Raw genomic sequence first — 19,440 nt, 5'->3', positions numbered from 1 at the left:
TATAGTCAGGACAAATGCACAAGAAATTCTAGTAACATGCTTGTAGTAGGTCCAAATGAGGCAAAAGCTCTGAGATCTTACTAATAAAATGGATGAATAAATATGTATTCATACAAAAAAATTCAATAAAAATAAGGTAGAGATACATTCATCACTATATATATATGGAGTACGAAAAGAAATAAAACATTGCAAATATATACTTTGTGATTCCATTTATAGATCAAAACCAGACAAGTAAAACTGTATTTTCAGAGGTACATACTTGCATGATAAAAGCGAGCGTGACTGTAATAGTTGGAGACTGAGATAAAGAAAAAGGATAGAAGTGAAAATCACAGAAGTGAGAAAGAAGTTGCACTGGTGGTGACGGTAAGATGGAGTTGTGAATAGGAAGTCAATGTTCTATTTCTTGACCTAAGTGATTGCTTACAAAAATTGTAATAATATATGTTTCTATATTTAATAAATAAATTTAATAATTTACTAGGCTTCATGCTCTTCTGTATTTCATACGTATTTTAATATAATCCATATTCAAGGAACAGGAACTTCATCTCCATTCTGCTTGAGGGAAATCTTTATGGTCCATTTAATTTGGTTCATTTTTATAGTTGAAATATGAAGCGTCCTGCCAAAGACTTATGTATTCAATGCTGTGTTTCCCAATGTAGCAATGTTCAGAGGTGGGGCCTATCCTGGTGATTGTCATGAGGGTGCTGTTTTCTTCACTGGATCAGTGGATGTCTTCCCCAGTGTGCCACTGGGGGTGGAGGATGCTTTTGACTGGTATGTCTCCTTCCCTCACCTCCTTCTGAGGAGCAGTCTCATGTGATCTCTTCCCACAGTGTCAGCCTTGCCTAAGGGTCAGTCTAATGAAGCCAGTCAACCATATTTCAGAACTCTGAAACCGTGAGCCAAAATAAATCTTTCCTCTTTCCTCCTTTAAATTTTTTTCTTCCAAAAATTTTGTCATAGTGGTGAAAGATTAACATAGTAATTTTATGCTTATCTGCCTTGAAATTGTTTCCACCTTATTAAAGAGAGCTGGAGAGAAAGAATATATAACTTCTATAACTCAATGCTTCATATGTCAGAAGATGAAAACACTAATTTTCCCACATGATTAAAGAAAACTTGCAATTCCAGGTTGCACGAAAGTGGTAATGAGGCAGTCTAGACAGAATATGACAAGAAAATAAAATAAAACTTAGAAAATTAGTTTTTACACAAGAAAAAGCATGCTATGGGGCTGAGGTGCATTCCCTCAGAATTTGTATGTTGAAAACCATAATCCCCAGTTATGATGATATTTGACATGAGGCTTTTAGTGATTTGGTTTAGATAGGTCATTGCCTGGGGCCCTGATGATGGGTTTAGTACCCTTATAAAAGTAGACACCAGACTCCCTCTGCCATGTGAGAACATAATAAAAGGGAGACAGGCTGAAAGCCAGGAAGATGGCCTTCAAGACAGCCCAACTATGTTGGAACCCGAATTTCAAACTTCTACTCTTTAGACTTGTGCAAAAATCACTTTGCACCAGTCAGAATATGGTATTTTATTGTGACAGCTCAAAGTGACTAACAGTCGAGCAAATACCTAGTATACATGGAGGGAAGGAATGTGAAAAGCATCCACGGTTAGAGATATTTTTTAAAAAAGTTAATTACATTAGTACATGTTTGTAATCCATGCAGTTTACAATAGTCTTTTAGAGTGTTTATGTGTACATACCTCATTTTGTTTCTTTTTCTTTTTCTTTTTAATCCCTTTCCTTCCCTCTCCCGCCCTGCTCTTCCAATTCCCAAATCCCATTTTTCATTCTTGTTAATATTATTGATCTTAGATCATGTTATGGCATATAATGTTTACACAGACATTATTATGCCCCAAATCGCCTTTGCTATTCTGGGTCTCTTCTGGTTCCATGTGATTTTTAGAATTGTTTTTTCAAGATCTGTAAAGTATGCACTTGGTATTTTGATTGGGACTCCATTGAATCTGTGTAACAGTTTTGGGAATATGGTTGTTTAGAACAGTACTGATTGTGCCTATGCAGGAGCAGGGGACATCTTTCCATTTTCTGATGTCTTCTTCAATCTCCTTTTTCAGGGTACGGCAGTTTTTTTTGTAGAAGTCACTAGAGATATTTAGAAACATTTGATTTGAAGGAATGCAGGATTTTTTTTCTCCTAATTTATGTGGAGAGGAAAGCAAAAAGGGTTTGCCTTGTTTGTTTCCATTAAATTTTCGTACATATATGTCCTTTATTAAGACCTTAGAGTTTTTATTTTTTATTATTTGGGTGTAGTATGAGCATACTGCTAGAATTTCTTGCATGTGTATTTCTATCATGTTTTCCTGGATAAAATATACATAAAGATTATTTTTCTGTGATAGAGTAATAGGTGCCTACATCAAAATACAGTTAATGCCCATATTTAATTCTTAAATGAATTGTCAAAAATCTACATATTATGATAAGCTAAATCATATTTTTAATTAATCACATTTGTGAATAGAAATACATATCATAGTCTGTAAATATGCTTCTCCAATGGAAATAAAGCTATTTCTCAAAACTGCTTTTTCATAAATGTTTGCTGTTTTAAATAAGATAATATTGTGCATTTTCCACAATGCACTTTTAGTCATGTGCTATTTTTCATTAACATTTTCCAAACTAAATGTGCAAAGCATTTTAAGAAACTAAAGCTCAGAGAGATTGAACTGTTTATTTAAACAAGTGCTCCGGAGTTGAATATAAATTCTACAAATATGAAATGCAGTTTTTGTCAGAGTTCACTGACATTTAAAAACATTCAGAGCTGCAAGAATGGGGTAATTGATCAGAATTGCAGCCTAGATTAGAATGATGAGTGTACATATTAACTTTCTCTGGATGTCTCAAGATAAAGGTTTCATGCTGCACTTACTTCACTCACATACACTCCTACTAATTTAAATTTCTTCTTCTCAATGAATTTTAGTGTTTTCACAGTGGAAGAATATTGTGATATATTCTGAGACTCCAGTGTAGTGAAATAATGACTTGAAGTCAGTGAGATCTAAACTCAAAGCTGAATAACAACCAATTATAACCAAGTTATTTAACCTCATTGAGTCTCACTTTGTCTCTAAAATGGAATGAAAACATCCATCTTTAAGACTTGGTTTAAGAATAAATGAAAGTGTTTACAAAATGTCTAACATAGGGAATAGTAAAAAGCACCCCAAAATGTATTCTTATTAAAATAAAATTTAATGCAGTTTGTCAGTATCAGAAATTGCTTATTGAAACATATATTAAGGCTTAATCATCATTGCTCATTAGAACAATCCCAATAATAACATTTAAAATCTTAAGAACTAGTAAGTCACAAGTATTAGTGAAACAATTTATTAACTCAAGCAAAAAAATCTTGAAAATGAGATTATTTTACAGAGTTGTCTTTTGTCATTTCTTCTTCTTCTTTATTAGTTAACCTAATGATACAATATATCAACAACATACTTAAATTATAAAACCAGTAGTTTAATTATTGAGCATTAAGACTATGGTTAGTCATTCGTGTAGGGTTACATAAATACCTTCAGCTAAAAATTAAACAGAGTTGGTAAAAATTAACTTAGCCATGTAACTTTTACCTCATTTTGAGAGTACAGTGGAGTGTAAACAAGAAAGATTAAGTATTTACCTTTATATAACTTATAACTCTAAAATTTTGTAACAGACATACTTCACTTCTTGAGGAAGTAACTCCTTTTTAATATTTATTTAAGCAAGATTTCTCAGGTCACTGACTGTTAAATAAACCTAGTTAAATAACAGTAATTCATGTTAAAGATTTAAGAATTCCTTACCACACATTCTATATTAACTTTCTTTCCTAGTATTTCCTCTTGCTAAGAAATTTAGAGTTCTCATATGTATCGTGGTGTAAGAATGATTATTTATGTTACCTTTTTCTCTGCTAAAAATAATTTTGAAGCCATAATGCTTGTCCTCCTTGTTCCAATTTCTATAGTAAAAATTCTTCTATCTTCCTTATAGAATTTATAGGAAATGACATTCATCTCTGCATGGAATACTTTAATAATAGTACAGAAGCACCAGTGCAATCTTATGTATTATTTGTATAACAATGTTAGACTAATTATATATTAGTGGGTTTTGGTGATTGCTAATACCATATGATCAATCTAAATCACAAGCTTTGGATCATCTAGGAGCTTAAAGATTATTTAGACTTACCATGAAACACACATTCAGAAAATATGATGATTCAAACTAATCAGTTGAGAGATAAGTAGGAATTAAAAATTAGTGCCTCATTTCTTATTTCTATTTAGATTCGTTATTTCATGCAACTGTTTAAAAGGTTCCAGCTCTATTTTAAAGAATTTTATCTTTTATTTGTATGAAAAAGTAAAACAAATTTCATAATCAGTAAGAGAATAACAATAGTTATTACACCATATATTGTTATCTTCAAAGTAATTACTCAGAATACAATACATAAACCAAAAAGAGTCCTACAAAAGAAGAAAGAAACATAATAAAACAAATCTTTCTTTTAAAGGGAAAATCCTTAGAATATTATAAATAAGGTTAAAGTTCAATTTGGTCATCAAGCCCATCATAGAACAGCATCTTCTTCAGAAGGAAGTGCAAGGTTCCTATGTTGAATTATCTGTTTGAATTAGGCATGGCTAAATATAATAGAAAAACCCAAATTAGAGTGTCTGAAAAAGCATAAATTCTTTTCAGCCTCATATGGAAGAAGACCAAATGGGGTCAAGCCGGGCTGTGCTGGTGCTCCAAGGTATCAGGGAACCTGTTCCCTACCTTCCTTCTTCATAATAATGGCCTTTAGTCTGAGTCCAAGATGATAGTTGGAGCTGTAGCCATATTGCATTATAGCTATAGGAAGAAAGCTATACCCCCATCCCCTTTTAGATATTAATATTTTCTAGAGTTTGTACATCATTTTCACTTGGATCCTATTGTACAAATATTAGTCACATGGTCATATCTAGCTTCAGAGAGGTTAAGAAAAGTACTCTTTATTCCAGACAGCTATATGCCCAGATGAAAAGGGAGACTTCCATTTTAGTAGAATAAGGGAGAACAATGTCTTCCACAGCATGGTACAGAAAGAATTTGCTTCCTTTTTCTGTCTGGCCCAGATATCTGCTGAAGACCATAGCCTTTAGCAAGGCAGCCAGGCCTCAAAGAATATTTGCAGTGTCTCATCTTCCTTATTAATGAATGGTACCTAGAAATCGATTTTTCTAACATTTTATCTCAGATACATCTGGGGGGTAATTTTGATTATTTTTTGCATGCACATTCCTGGAAATAACACAAACAACAACAATAACTATAAAATAGTAAAATATGTAAAATATGTCATAAAATGAGCATGAGCAACTCATGAGCCAAATTATGATCTATATATAAAAGATATGAGAAAATATACAGTGAATGTTTAAATCATAAAACAATTATTACAGTAAAAGACATATTATCATTAATTCCCTTCAAAATACCCCCCCTTGCTACAAACATACATATACTCCCATTGAATATCATAATTTAGAGATTTGGGGTTAAAATTTAGGATACATTATAATATGGAGAACTCATGTTTTGGCAAAAAGAAGTTCTTAAATACCTGGCATTCTTCATGGTTATTTTTTATGTGTATTTGTGTGTTCAGACCATTAGTTGGCATTGGTACTACAAGCCAAGGAAAATAAAGCTAGAGAAGCAAATGCAGACGAGTCCTGATCAATTTAGAGGGCGTTTTTCTAGGTGAACAAAATAATCACATGCTTACCTATCATAATTGATTTAATGAAATCAGCTTAATGAAACTTGTAGTAATTGCGTATGAACTCTTCACCAAAAGCAATTATCTGTTTGATTTTAACTCCTAAGCACTTCCTAATTGAGTCTTACCCCTTGTTCTTTCCACAGTGGCTCTAAGTCAGATCAGATAAGATTTTCCTTTCACAAACAACTCTTGAACTCTCTTCATTTATGTAGCTTGAAGTTCTTGAAGTCTCTGGGATGTTCCCTTGCAAATTTCATGTCTGCTTTAAATTCTTAATGCTTCCTTTTGTCTAATAAAGATATGTCGACCTAGTTTCCTTTCTTGTCTTCATTATCTCTCTTCATAGAGCTAAAATTAATGCCCTATTCCACTAATTGTATTGGTTTTCGCATATCAAATTTTCATTGTCTTAAATTAATAAATAAATTACACTCAAGTTACAGACAATTTTTGTTTGTTTTTTGTTTTGCACAGTACTGGGGATTGAACCCAGAAGCTTGCATATGCTAGCTGATGGCTCTCCCACTGAACTATTTTTGTTTCTTGAGACAGAGTCTGGCTAAGTTGCCAGACTTGCCTGAAACTTGTGGTCTTCCCACCTAGATTTCCTGAGTAGCTGGAATTATAGGCATGCATGACCACACATATTTGACAGTCTAATGTATTTTTTTTTGTGAAAAGTAAAGGTTAAAATTTTGTTGACTTTTTGACATGATAATAACGATAAAAGAGGCATATAAATGAAGTTAATTGTATCTGGCACAAGTATTGATAAGCATACATATAGAAGTCATAGACTTGACTCCTATTATTTGCAAATAAGGACTGTATAACTGCATGAAATTAAATAAAAAACCTAGAAGATCATAATGATTGCACATCATTTCCATGTTATAAGGAATTTGGCACTTGGCATAAAGAAGCGTGGTTTTTGGCCCCAGTGCTTTAATTATATTTATTATGTGACATAACTGAAGACCTTCTTTTTACAGGACGCTGGCAAGTGCTGGTAAAGACCTGCAAGATAATTTTCTGAAGGCCCTGGCTATGAGAGAAGAAGACAATCGCAGTGGGAAAGTGAGTGTGAGTACATTTCACCCCAAATCTTACAAGTTTATACACGAAAGGCACGGTTAATATTGATAAAATATTATAGATACTTCAGTATCTTCCTGAAAAAGTGATTCATGAGGGATGAAATATGATTCCATTATGTATGTATTATAGGAATGCATTTTGTTTCTTTTTACTCCCATTTACATCTGTAGAAATTTCCAAGTGGTGAAAAAAATTAGGATTCTAAACATGTCAACAAGAAAATGGCTATAAATGGTTCTTCTTCAACTGTGAACTAGTCCTATGTTGAAAAGTTCTACTTCCTTTCAGTTCAACTCCTGTTAGTCCTCCTTGTAGCATTAGTCACTGACCTCCAAGTTCTGCCTCCTGTCCAGCTGATTTAATGGGAGTACTAACGGAAGCTCCAATAGGCTGCGTTATGGGCCTACCTTACAACTTGTGGTAGAAACCACATTCTAGAAAGATATAATTTTGAATCGCACAAAAGAACATGCTTTTGCCTTTTAAAAATACATGCCAAATCAAATATATAAAGATTGCCAATGTATTTGGAACATTTACTTTTAACACTTTGTTATGATAATATTAGTGATAATAGATTTCATATGTCTTAAAATGTTCCAAATAAAATTTAATAAAGTGGCAAATACTCATGCTGAAATGGTAGTGATTGATTTACAGAAAAATAATCAAAATTAAAGTAATGAAAAATTTAGAGCTGTAGAAAAATATGTGAACAAGGAGGTCTATTTTACCAATGTTTTCTCAATAAAGGAGGAATATTATTCACTACCAAGTCCACTGAAAATTTCACATGCATTCAAAATGCTAATGTGCTTGAGTTAAAAACTCTTGAAGATGTAGGTGTTGTAGGCAAAGACTTTCTGAACAAAACTGTGGTTGTACAAGAAACAATATCAAGAATCAACAAATGGGATCAAATCAAATTAAAAGCCTTCTTCACAGCAAAGGAAACACTAACAGAATGAAAAGAAACCTACAAAGTGGGAAAAATGTTTTGCCAACCTTTGCCTCAGACAAAGGAAGAATAGGTAGAACATATTAAAAAAAAAAAAAGTATTAGGCCCCTGCAAATTTGAAGACCCAATTGAAAAATGGACATTTGAAATGAATATACGAAGTGTACTTTAAGAGAGAGATAGAGAAGAGAATACTATGGTTTAATAATTAAAGAGAATTAACTCAGATGTGGAATAGGGGAAAAATTCTTAGAGGAAGCAAACTGAAAGATATTTAAATGGTGAGGATCAAAATAGGAAAGACTAGACTCGGGAGGCCTTGTAAATCACAGTGGGAAAGTTAAGAATTGATCCAGTTGTTGCTAGAAAGAGCAGCTGGAAAAGTGAAAAAAAGGCAGGAAGATGTGTTATCACAGGAATCTACAATAAGGACTGTGGCAGGGTAGAATGTCACCTCGCTTGACTTGGCAGCTGTTTGAGGGGTTAGTTAAGCACACTTCTGAGTGTATTTGTGTGTCATGGAGGTGTGACCTTGGGTGTTTTTTCTAGTCCTTGGCCCCTTGCTATCCAGTGCTATCCCCCTGTTCTGCTTCCACCACGAACTGAGTAGCTTTGCTCTACCACACCTTCTTCAGGTACCATGATGTTCTTGCTTTGGAGTCAGCTGATCGTGTACTGAATCTCCCAAACTGTGTGGCAAATTAAACTTCTCCTTTAAATTGTGAATGTGGAATATTGTCCTTGGTGAGCAGAAAGCTGACTAATATAGGGACTTTCTAGAAGGGTGAATGATCCTCAGTGGTCAAGGAAGATAAGAACTGAAAAAGCAACCATTGTGTTTGACTCCATGTTGATTGGCTTAATAAAAGTTGAAAGGACCAAATTCTTTTCATAGTAAAAGTGGAAATCAGATTCTTTTGCAGGGAGAAAAATGCTCCAGGTTTAGAGAATAGAACCAGCAAGCACAAACAGCTCTAGAAACCCTGAGCCTCTTTTTTAATCACATCGGTGTAATTTTTCTTAATAATATGTTCCTTAACATTGTGTCCCCTTTGGTATGTCTTTTGACAATGAACCCTCCATCCATTTACTTAGGTCAAAAGTATGTCAATTATTACAGGGTTTTTTTTTCTCTCATTCCTCTTGAATGAAATACTATGTTCTCTTAAAGGTTACTTCAATTCGCTTATCACCAATTCACCCATGATTTGCTTTCAAGCTGGCAATATTTCCTTTTTTTTTTCATTAAATTTATTGGTACATTTTAGGTATACAACATGATGACACTCATCATTGGGAATTTGTACCTTTACATGATATATCTTGGTTCTTATTTTTTTCCCACTCCCCTGCCCTCCCTTCAACCCCTCCACCTCTCCATTTACAAAGACTTTGTTTCCAGTTTTTTCTTTTCTCATATTTATTCCTTTCCCTTCTTTCCTTTCCTTAACCCCTCCCACTTCCACTTCCCCTTTCTCTTCAGACCCTTTTTCCCTATTTCACATGCAGCCATGTTTATAGTGGCACAGTTTGTAATAGCTAAAACTTGGAAACAGCCCAATTGCCTATCATCTAGTGACTGGATAAAGAAAATGTGGCATGAAGGGAGGGCAGAGACAAGCGGAAAAAATGAGAACCAAGACCTGTCAGGTAAAGGTACAAGATCCCAATACTGAATGTAGCTGTACTGTATACCTAAAATGTACCAATAAACTCAAAGAGGGAAAAAAAAAAGAAAATGTGGGTTTTTTTTTTAATATAAAATGGAGTACTACTCAGCTATAAAGAAAGAGAAACTAGAGACATTTATAGCTAAATGGATGCACATTGAGGCCATACTCTTAAGTGAAAATAATAGGACACGTGTAAATACTGAATAGTTTCTCTGGTATGAAAAACTGAAAGTTTAAATGAGGATCAAAATATATAATAGATACTGCCATTATATCTTAAATGAATTGCAACACCCTCCTAAATTATATGCCCATGTTTTCAACTTGCTTGATTCTCACTCATTTTCTAAATAGTCAATACATATTTATTGTGCATCTGCTTGGTCCTAAAATGTTTCTACTCACTGAAATACTAGAGTGCTACAGAGTTCATGAACATAAAAGCTGTTATTTTAGAGAGGAAGTGAAAACTAAGTATGTCAAAATAAAAGTGTAATAATTAACCAACTATGAAGAACATAACATAGAAAATTGAACAGAGAGAGCCTGACTACAGTGGTTGGTTGCTTTAGCTACTATGTAAATGAAAATGATTGAGGAGGTGACATCTTTTGGGATTTGAATGAAATGAAGAATTTAGTTGCAGAGTTCAGAAGGAGAAGCCCCCTGCACTGAAAAGCATTTGGAAGGGAAAGGTGTCCCTAGAAGAAGGTAAGATAGAGTAGTCTTTTACTAAACTATCAAGAAAAACAGCTCTCACAAGAAACTAATACCAGTTGAAGATGAAATGAAGTTACTTAAATCATCTCTGTGTTTTCAGGGAAGAGTAGACAAGAATCACCAGTGGATGGGATGTATAATATTAAAGACAATCGAAATTAATATGGCTTTTAGGTTTTTGGCTTGAGAAACTGAGTGGATGCTGTTGCCATTTGCTGTGACAGGTGAACTCAGCAAATGTGTTATTTCCAGAATCAATAATAAGATGGTTCTCTTTAAGCCATATTAATTTTGTGATATCTATTGTGTATCTAAATAGAGAAGTTGATTGTTATTTAAATTTGTTCTTTTGGAACTTAAGAGAGATGTTATGGATAGAATTATAAATCCGAAAAGTATTAACATCTAAATCATGGGCATCCATCCCTTTGATTTGCTTGGACCACATAGAAGAGTAATTGTTTTGGGTCTCCCGTGAAATATGGAGTTGATGAATATAAGAACAAAACTTCCTTTACGTTTTATATTTGAACTTGTAAAATTATTTTAGGAAAAGTAAATAATAATTAAGAAAACTTATATCTGTGCTTAATAGCAATAAGCCCGTGTCTACACAGGCACACAGGTAGTCAGTGAAATGCTAAGATTGGTAACTGCATTTTACTCACCAAATTGCTCAAGTGCATGTGATGTCTGATACATGCACTTCTAACAGCTGTGTGATGGGTGTAGGAATCAGGGTTAGCAGTGCCTTGGGCTCTATCCTACACAGCGCTCCATTGTTACCTTACAGGCCATGGTGCAGTACCATGCAATTGAATCATAAAAAACATTGCTAAAAATCACATAGCAATGATATAAGTTTCTGATCCAGAGGACCACATTATGAGTTGTCCATGACCATATGCAGCCTGTACCTGCAAGTTGATCCTAAATTCTAAATTCAGAGCTGCTGACAATCTTTGGCGTTCTTTGGTTTGAAGATATGTCACTGTAATCTCTGCCTCTGTCAACATGCAATTCTCCCTATGTGTTTTGCTGCCTCTGTGTTTACTCTTAGTTGTTGTTGTTTATATACACATGCCAGTCACACTGAATTCGGGCTCACTCTAAATGAATGTGACTTGATCTTGATACATCTTCATCACATCTAAAGACTCTATTTCCAAATAAGGTTACATTCACAAGTACCAGGATTTAAAACTTAAGTACATCTTCACGAGGAGTATAATTCAACTCACAACAAATGCTAAACTTTTTTTGCTGTTGTTTTTGACTTGATAAATGTTATTGGTTGCCTGGGTGAGGGTGTTTTTAGTGGAAGAGTGTGGGCATAATCTTATTGGAGTAGATGGAGAAAAAATGGTAAACAAATGAAGGTGAAGATAAATATTATTGAGAATTTTTGCAGTGAAGTGTACCATAGACAGAGTGACAGCTGATGTTGGGCCTGGAATCAAGGGAGTTTTGTCTTGCTTTAAGTTGGGTAATAACAACCCGTGTTTTATGCTAATGTGAATGATACAGTAAAGAGGGGGATATTGATGGTTTAGCCAAGGGAATTTTGTTTTGAAATGAGTAATATTAAGTTATGTTTTATGTTAATAGGAATAACACAGAGAGATGAATATAATGGTGTAGGGGATACAGCATATAATGGTTCTGGAGAAGTTCTTAAAATGTAATGTTACTTGGGTAATCACTGTTTGAAAATTAGAATCTTGTCAGACTTACAGGTAAGTGCTATAGAAAAAAAAAAGCGGACTTTTGTTTGGGTCTTTGAATTTGTAATATTATAATTGGTAGAATATACCCTTTTATCAAGCGTTTCACTGAAAGCTTGTTTTTCAACTTATCTTGCCTGACAGCAAATCTCAAATGGTCTTATTATAAGTGATATATTTATCATAGAATATTTGTGAGAGATCTACTACTTATTAGCATCATAATCTTACTTAAAAGTCATTTAATAAGTGGACAGGATTTTTTAAGGTTATTCTATAAAATATACAGTATTTATGAGATTTGAAATTATTTATTTCACTGTCAGAAAAATTACATACCAGTTTTATGAGATGTACCATTACATGTAGCCAAATAATCAAATGATCAAAATTCCCCAAGAAGGGCCAGAGATTTAGCTCAGGGGCACTGAGCCTGGCTGACAAGCCAGAGTTCGAGTCCCAGTATCTGATTAAAAAAAAAAAAAAATTATCCAAGGGAAAAGACTATCCTTAAACATTAAGTTTTTTCTACATAACGTGTAGGTGGAAAATGAAGAACTTCATCGTGTAGCCTATTTTGCTACTCTTTGCTTCACATTATGGAAAGTACACACTACACAGTTTATGAATTAACTTAGTAGACCTGCATGGCCTAATAAGGCATGAAGTCCTAACTCCATAGCGGTCTTCTGGGGTAATTTAAAAAAATGTAACTAAAACATTAGATAATTAGTCTTGCTCTACAAGACTCACAATTCTTGATTTTAAGTTTGATGATCCCAGGGTTCAATGATATTTAGTGCAGTTGCTTCATGTTGTATATGACTATGATCTGGGAAAGAATAATGTTTTAGGAAAATTATCAGTTGATAGAACTGTTACTAAAAGTATCAAAATTCTTAAATATTATGCTTTCTTTAAAGCTTTCAGTGGTTTGATAGTTTAGATGTTAGTAGCAGAGTTATAGTTAGATAAATCCTTTTTTAAAAAAAACTGTTAACCAGAGGCTGATTGAAGAATTAATATAAATCTCCTGAATACCTTCTAATTTCATATATATGTGTATGTTGTTTGTGTATGCACACATGTATGTACGAGCACTATACATCTTTTTCAAAATATTCTTTAAAATTACTATGGTGTTTTATATATTTAAAGTAAAGATTTGAACTTTATATAATTCATGTACAGCTTTATTTAAAGGATTTTATTAATTGTGTTGTGCTTCAAATAACAGGCTCAGAGTATTTTTTTTCCTACTAACATAGCTATTTTTTTTTAACTCTGAGCCATCCACATTTGAAAGTTCTATGATCTTGTGCTTCATATTTTCAGATTTAAGAATTCTTAAAAGAGATAATTTGATTCAAGTAGAAAACATCAGTATGTGTGCCAGTTAGTCTTAATGGTCAATTTGCCTGGATTAGAGGTGCTGAGAGAGGTGACTGATCCTGGGGCAAGATCCGTGTATTGGCCCTCCAGTGTCACAGCTGCACATGCTGTTAGGTCCATTTGGAGGTGGGATGCTGGCATCTGCCTTTGGAGGGTACATCTCTTGCTGGCCCTCTTCCCCTGTGCTCTGCTTCCCAGCTGCCATGAAGTGGGTAGCTTTGCTTCAGCACACCCTTCTGCCGTAATGTTTCCACCCTGGAGCCAGCCAAGATGGACTGAAACCTCTGAGACTGTGAGCCAAATAAACTTCTCCTCCTCCTCGAGGTTGTAATGGTCTGGTTTTTGCTCCAGCAGCAAGAAAGTTGATTAACTCAGTATGCCTTGAGTGTAGAGAACAAATGATAGACAGGACAGAGCAGATATTAACAGATGCACTGTCAGATCAGGTAAGAGAGGAGGAGATGGTAGCTGGGATCAGGGAGATGACAGGGAGCAGAAGTGATTTGAGCTTTATTTAGAATGTAAATTTGGCAAAATGTGGTGACAGATTATGGCCAAAGAAGAATTTGGAGACAAAAGAAGACTATAGATAACTCTGGCCTTCATAGACGCTTAGATGCTGCTGCTGCTCTTTGAGATCCAGTCCACTGAGGGATCTGGAATTGGGAACAGAGATCATAAGCTTGGCTGTGGACATGCTGAATTTGAGTTGTCTTTGTCAAAATCAGGTGTAAGTATTTGAGGTGATGGATATGCTAATCAGCCTCATTTAATAATTCCACAATGTATACATGTATCAAAGTAAAACATTGCACCCATAAATATATAGAGAATTATTGTGGGTCAATTAAAATAAAACTTTAGTTATTTGAAAATAAAATGTTGATTCGTTAGTAGGTACCTAGTTAAAGGAACTCCTGAATTTTAAGATTTATCCATATTTTACTATACATCTCGTACTTAAGTTAATCTACAACTCAACCAGTTTTCTTAGCCTCTTCTTCTCCTGAGATCTCACATTCAGTTGGCTAGCGAGCCTTGTCAATTCAGCTTTGTAAATATGGCTCAAGTAATTCTGGGAGAACAGGCAAGGAAGCCAAAGTGGTGAGCGATAGCAAGACCTACCAGATATGTTACTTGTGTGGAGAGTGGGCGAAGAATGATGTACATCCTTGCAAGAATTTTGACAAGTGTTTGATGGGGTCACCTACTTTCTATGTGAGAATATGTGCTTGTGAGGGTGAAAGATGGGCTGGGAAGTAGGGCAGTCCACTGAGAGGAGGCCACTGCAACTGCTATGCAGACAGCAGAGAGTGAAAAGGTGGGATAAAGATGAAAATGGATGGTTGGAAAAGATGAATCTGAGTAGTAATTAGGAAGTGATATCTGAAACATGTACAATATGTCCGTGTTGTTTGTTTTTCTTGTTTTGTGGTGGGGCTTGAACTCAGAGTCTCACACATGCTAAGCATGAGCATTACCACTGAGCTGTACCCCTAGTCCCTATGTGCTTTATTTTGAGGAAGGAAAGAGGAAATTGTGGAGAGCTTTTCACATGTTTTTACTGGGAGATTAAATGCAGAATGAGCAGTTTATGATAATTTTAACAATGGGAAGATAAGTGTGATATTGACTTTAGGAGATTTGGTATAGTTCACGTGATAAAATGTAAAAGTCGGAGGTTGACAGTAACTGTATTCAAATTCTATCTTTGCTATTCACCCAGGACTACATATTGTAACATGTTTCACTGGGTCAGGAAAATCTACAAATTAAACAACTCCTTGTGTTTTTGGAGGCACAGTTTCCTGCTCTGTAAGGCAAGGGGTAAAACAATAACCTCATCTTAATACTGGTTAAGTAATGAAAGGAAAATGTAGATTGAACAGTTGGTATATTGCATGAAACATGACTAGTATTCAATAAATAATGTAATTCCTTAATTAGATTTATAACTTCTAAAGCTTGGATTGTGACTGACATACAAAAGTAGAAAATATGTATAACTTTTATTGCTAGTTTTTAAGGAAAGCATTAAACATGTTTGAATTTTTCTTTAGAAAAGATAGTTGAAAGGATTCTTTGAGACAATTACTTGCCTATAGATTTTATTTGGAATGTAAAGAGTATTGACCTTAGGCAAGATAAACTGGTAATTAGAATTTTTTGAAAAAATGCTTTATAGGATTTTTTTTGGTGTTGTAGGAAACCAACACACACACACAAACAAACACACACACATACACACTTTACCATTTGCCATAAGCAAATGGATGAAACACAGGGCTTTCCTACAGTGTGATTAATGTAGTAGGATAGTAAGATTGCATAACTCTTTAAAGTGGCTATAAACTATGGGCGGGAGTGTTATTTTTCAGAGAGCAATAGATTAGGAATGGGAAAAACAAAAAGAAAATGTCTCAGGGATTCATGAAGATAATAATGAAAGGTTACCTGTCATTTTGGGTGGGATCTGTTCACACTTATTTTCCCACTGAATGTTGACTATGTGAACAGTTCTATGGCTGACTTGTTTTGGCTTTGAAATACACATTATTAAAGCTAGTCTGAAAGCACTGCTTACAACTTTTCCTTTAGAATCATTCAAAGAAACCACAGAACCTGAGTCAGAAAGCCTATGAATTAGGCAGTTCCTAATATGCATGTTTCCTGTGTTGAAACCTTCATGCAACATAAGAATGTGTTGTATATGACCAATAATATTGTGTTGACATGGTCTTTTTCTTGCTTGCTATATTTCGATTTCTCTTAAATGTTCCTATCCAGGAAAATGAAGGTATTATATAGATGTTTATTTCCTTCTTAATGGATCCATCCTTGTCCGCTAGTAAGCCCTTATGCATATTATATGACTCACAAAATACTATCTTTATTTCAAACAAATTACATCAATGTTTGGAAAATTATATGCATATTAATTTACATTTCATCAGAAAAACTATAGGTGTTCCTGAATAAAAATATGATACATGGACCAGTGAAGCATAGAAGAAAGGGTAAGAGTTTTGGAGCCATTTTATCTGAGTTTGATTCTAGAACATACCACTTATTATAAGCTAAACTCACATTCTTCAACTTTGTACAACTTGACTTTCCTTACCCGTAATGTGGGGATATTTTTCACATTGCTGGGACATTTGTAGAATAAAATTATGCCATGTACAAAGCACACATATACCTAACACCTAATTAGTGTCTACTAAATTACAAATACTATTAGGTTAGGTTCGCTAGAAGCAGAGCCTAGGATTTAGATTTAATGTAAGTAATTTATTGGGAAATTCCCTCATGAAAAACTTGTAGAGGAATGCATCATACTACAGAGAAAGAAGCTAGGCAGTGTTGTGGGGTTTCAGTGGAAATTTAGTCTCAGCCTGATCATACATGAAACTTTAGAATACGAACTGTGACAAAGTTTGTTCTGCCTTAAGGCAAAAGGGACATAGTTGTATACATTTTCAATTCCCTTTCCTCTCTCCATCAGTTAATCACCAGTTGTCACAAGATGGGTGGAAGGAGTACCACAGTCCTTTTGAAATAGTGCAGGTGCAAACCATTAGCTAGTAACACTTGTCAGGTCTAAAGATGGGTGCACCTACTTGGGAAAGAGAATCTTGAACAGTGATGGTGAACCTTTCAGAGATGAATGCCCAAACTGTAATCCAAAACCCAAAGTTCATTGCAATGCCAACACTGCAGTTAAACCTGAATACTGAGGTTTTAGTTTAGAAAAAAAAACCTCATAAATTAACATATTTTGTCTTAAAAGCAAAGCAAATAAAGTGCATGTTATAGTTTACCACCATCAATCTAGGTGGTATACCCCCAACATCCACTATAGAGCTCTGGTGGTGTAGATGTGTGTGTTTCTCTATATTTATGTTGGCTCTCTGTCACTGTATCTTCTGAATGTATACACAAACATATGGCAGAGAGACATACATCATGTGCATACACATACAACTAATTCACACACCGGAAGACAGATGTGCATCTATTTGTATGTTTACTCCTTTAAACACATCACCGGAAGACAGATGTGCATCTATTTGTATGTTTACTCCTTTAAACACATCTAAAAAAAGAAACACTCAACAAGAAAGATAAAGGAATAGAAAGTACTATAAAAGAATGTTATTACAGCAGTATTAACATGAAACAAAGATGAAATTGAGGCAATTTATGTTCATGGAGCTAAAGATGAACACTGCATGACTATGAAACAAATATTTTATTAGGAAGATGTAATGATGATGCCACTATATGCACCATAATATTTGCTCTGAAAGTGTATAAATACAGATTTACAGGCTGGCAAATACTATTGAACAAGTCCTTGGTAATAGTAAAAGCTTTTAACATAACTTTTGGCAATGAGTAGATTAAGCAGTTAGAATACTGTATATACTATAATTTACTTTTCAAGTACACCTCTGTACAAAACTGATGACATTTGGCAAGAAAGAAAACATGTATAAATGTTGAATCATAAACATACACATTTTGTGTGGCCCTCGTACAGTTAAATTATAAATTTTAAAAATCAAAGGAAAAAGATATATACTATAATTACATGCTAAGGGATAAATCACAATAACATTTACAAAATATTTATAGATAAATGAAAATAAAAGTACACAATATTAGTACTTTACTAGTACGTCTAATGTGTTACCTAGAGGAAAAAATTTATAAATATGAATTCATTCATGTAAATAAGAGCAAAACCAGATTCGTTGGCACACACCCATATTACCAGCACTCTGCATGGTTGAGTCAGCAGGATCACAAGTTGTAGCCCAGCCTAGCTACTTAACAATTAAGGAGACTCTCTGTCAAATTTTTAAAAAGTAAAATAAAATAAATGGTTGAGGATGTAGCTCGGTGCAAATAAAAAGGAGTAAATGAGTAAGCATTTATTTTATAAAGCTAGAAAAAGTTTCACAAAATAAACCTAATGAAAATAGGATTAACATTTTAAAGATAAAATGAGTCGGACTGTCGTTGGTTTAATCTCTGGATCATCACCCAAATCTTCCTGATACAGTTGCACCTAGCTTCTCTGTCTCTAACGACCCACAGACATTCTCATCTTCATAACATCAGAGAAAACAGCTCATCAAATCAACGGCAATGTTTACCCCAACTGATACGATCAGCAACACATTAAGATCAAGCACAACTTGGACACTGACCACCTGTGGTAGTCACTAGTCTATCACCCTTAAATCATTTGAATTAAATTGAAATCAACAAGCAGTCCAGAACATGTCTGCAGTGAACAAACTTTTCAATATAGTATATTTACCATTTAATGACTCAGACAGAGCGAGGATGCAAGACCCCTGATCTCAGTTAGCTGATTGCTGAACCCCATGGCACTGACTGACCTCGGGCTGCAAGGCCCAGATTGAGTTCCCCATCCTTCTGAATGGTTGAACTCCACAACGTTCTATTACAGGTTTCCCACGCCCTTTCTTCAAAGATGTTCAAAGTTGGGAACACAGAAAAATGCCCTTGATGACCACCTCTGTCTTTGCAGAGTGGGACCAAAGACTTGCACAGTCAGGAAGTCTGAGAGTGCCGGGGGGCGGATTATGGGGGTTCAGGGGCGCCTGTGCGGCTACCTTCCTGGCGCTTGAGCGATGGCTGCTGGGTCGGGAGCAGGTGTGGTTCTCCTTCCTGTGGTGAATCAGGGCCACTTAAGCAAGACACAAGGACAGACTTCCAGTTCACCAATGGCAAACAGTAGGGCAAATGAGGATGAAAAGGCTGATAGTGAACCACCAGGACACCCTGAACTCAAAGCACAGGAAGTAACAAAACAGATCAATCAGGCTCTAGAAAAATTCAAAACAGAAATAATTTCCCAAATAACCATAGAGATAGTGAGCAAAATGGAAGTCGTGATTCGAGACTCTAGAGCAGAAACTGACAAAAAAATAGATGAGCTCAGGACCATGATAGAAGCCATAAAGGCCCAGCATAAGAAAGAAATGGAAAAAATAAA

The 19,440-nt window shown here is 34.7% G+C and overlaps 1 protein-coding gene and 1 pseudogene across 3 annotated transcripts in view; both read left to right on the top strand.

Annotated features, from left to right (window-relative positions):
* Positions 1-19,440, top strand: part of Cfap299 (cilia and flagella associated protein 299) — a 568,391-nt gene that overhangs the window by 190,178 nt on the left and 358,773 nt on the right. For 2 of the 3 annotated variants that reach the window (XM_010628611.2, XM_010628595.3), the window contains exon 3: positions 6,836-6,926. In XM_010628611.2, the coding sequence (XP_010626913.1) occupies positions 6,836-6,926 (91 nt within the window). The remainder of the gene's footprint in view (positions 1-6,835; positions 6,927-19,440) is intronic. The other variant, XM_010628604.3, reaches the window with a different exon arrangement.
* The window catches only part of LOC117283904, a 279,825-nt pseudogene continuing 270,420 nt past the window's right edge, over positions 10,036-19,440 (top strand).

Source organism: Fukomys damarensis, unplaced genomic scaffold (genome assembly GCF_012274545.1).
Source record: "Fukomys damarensis isolate Sample0158 unplaced genomic scaffold, DMR_v1.0_HiC HiC_scaffold_32, whole genome shotgun sequence".
In the NCBI taxonomy this organism is placed as follows: Eukaryota; Metazoa; Chordata; class Mammalia; order Rodentia; family Bathyergidae; genus Fukomys; species Fukomys damarensis.
Note: the sequence above shows the minus strand (reverse complement) of the source record. Positions and strands in the feature narration are given on the sequence as shown.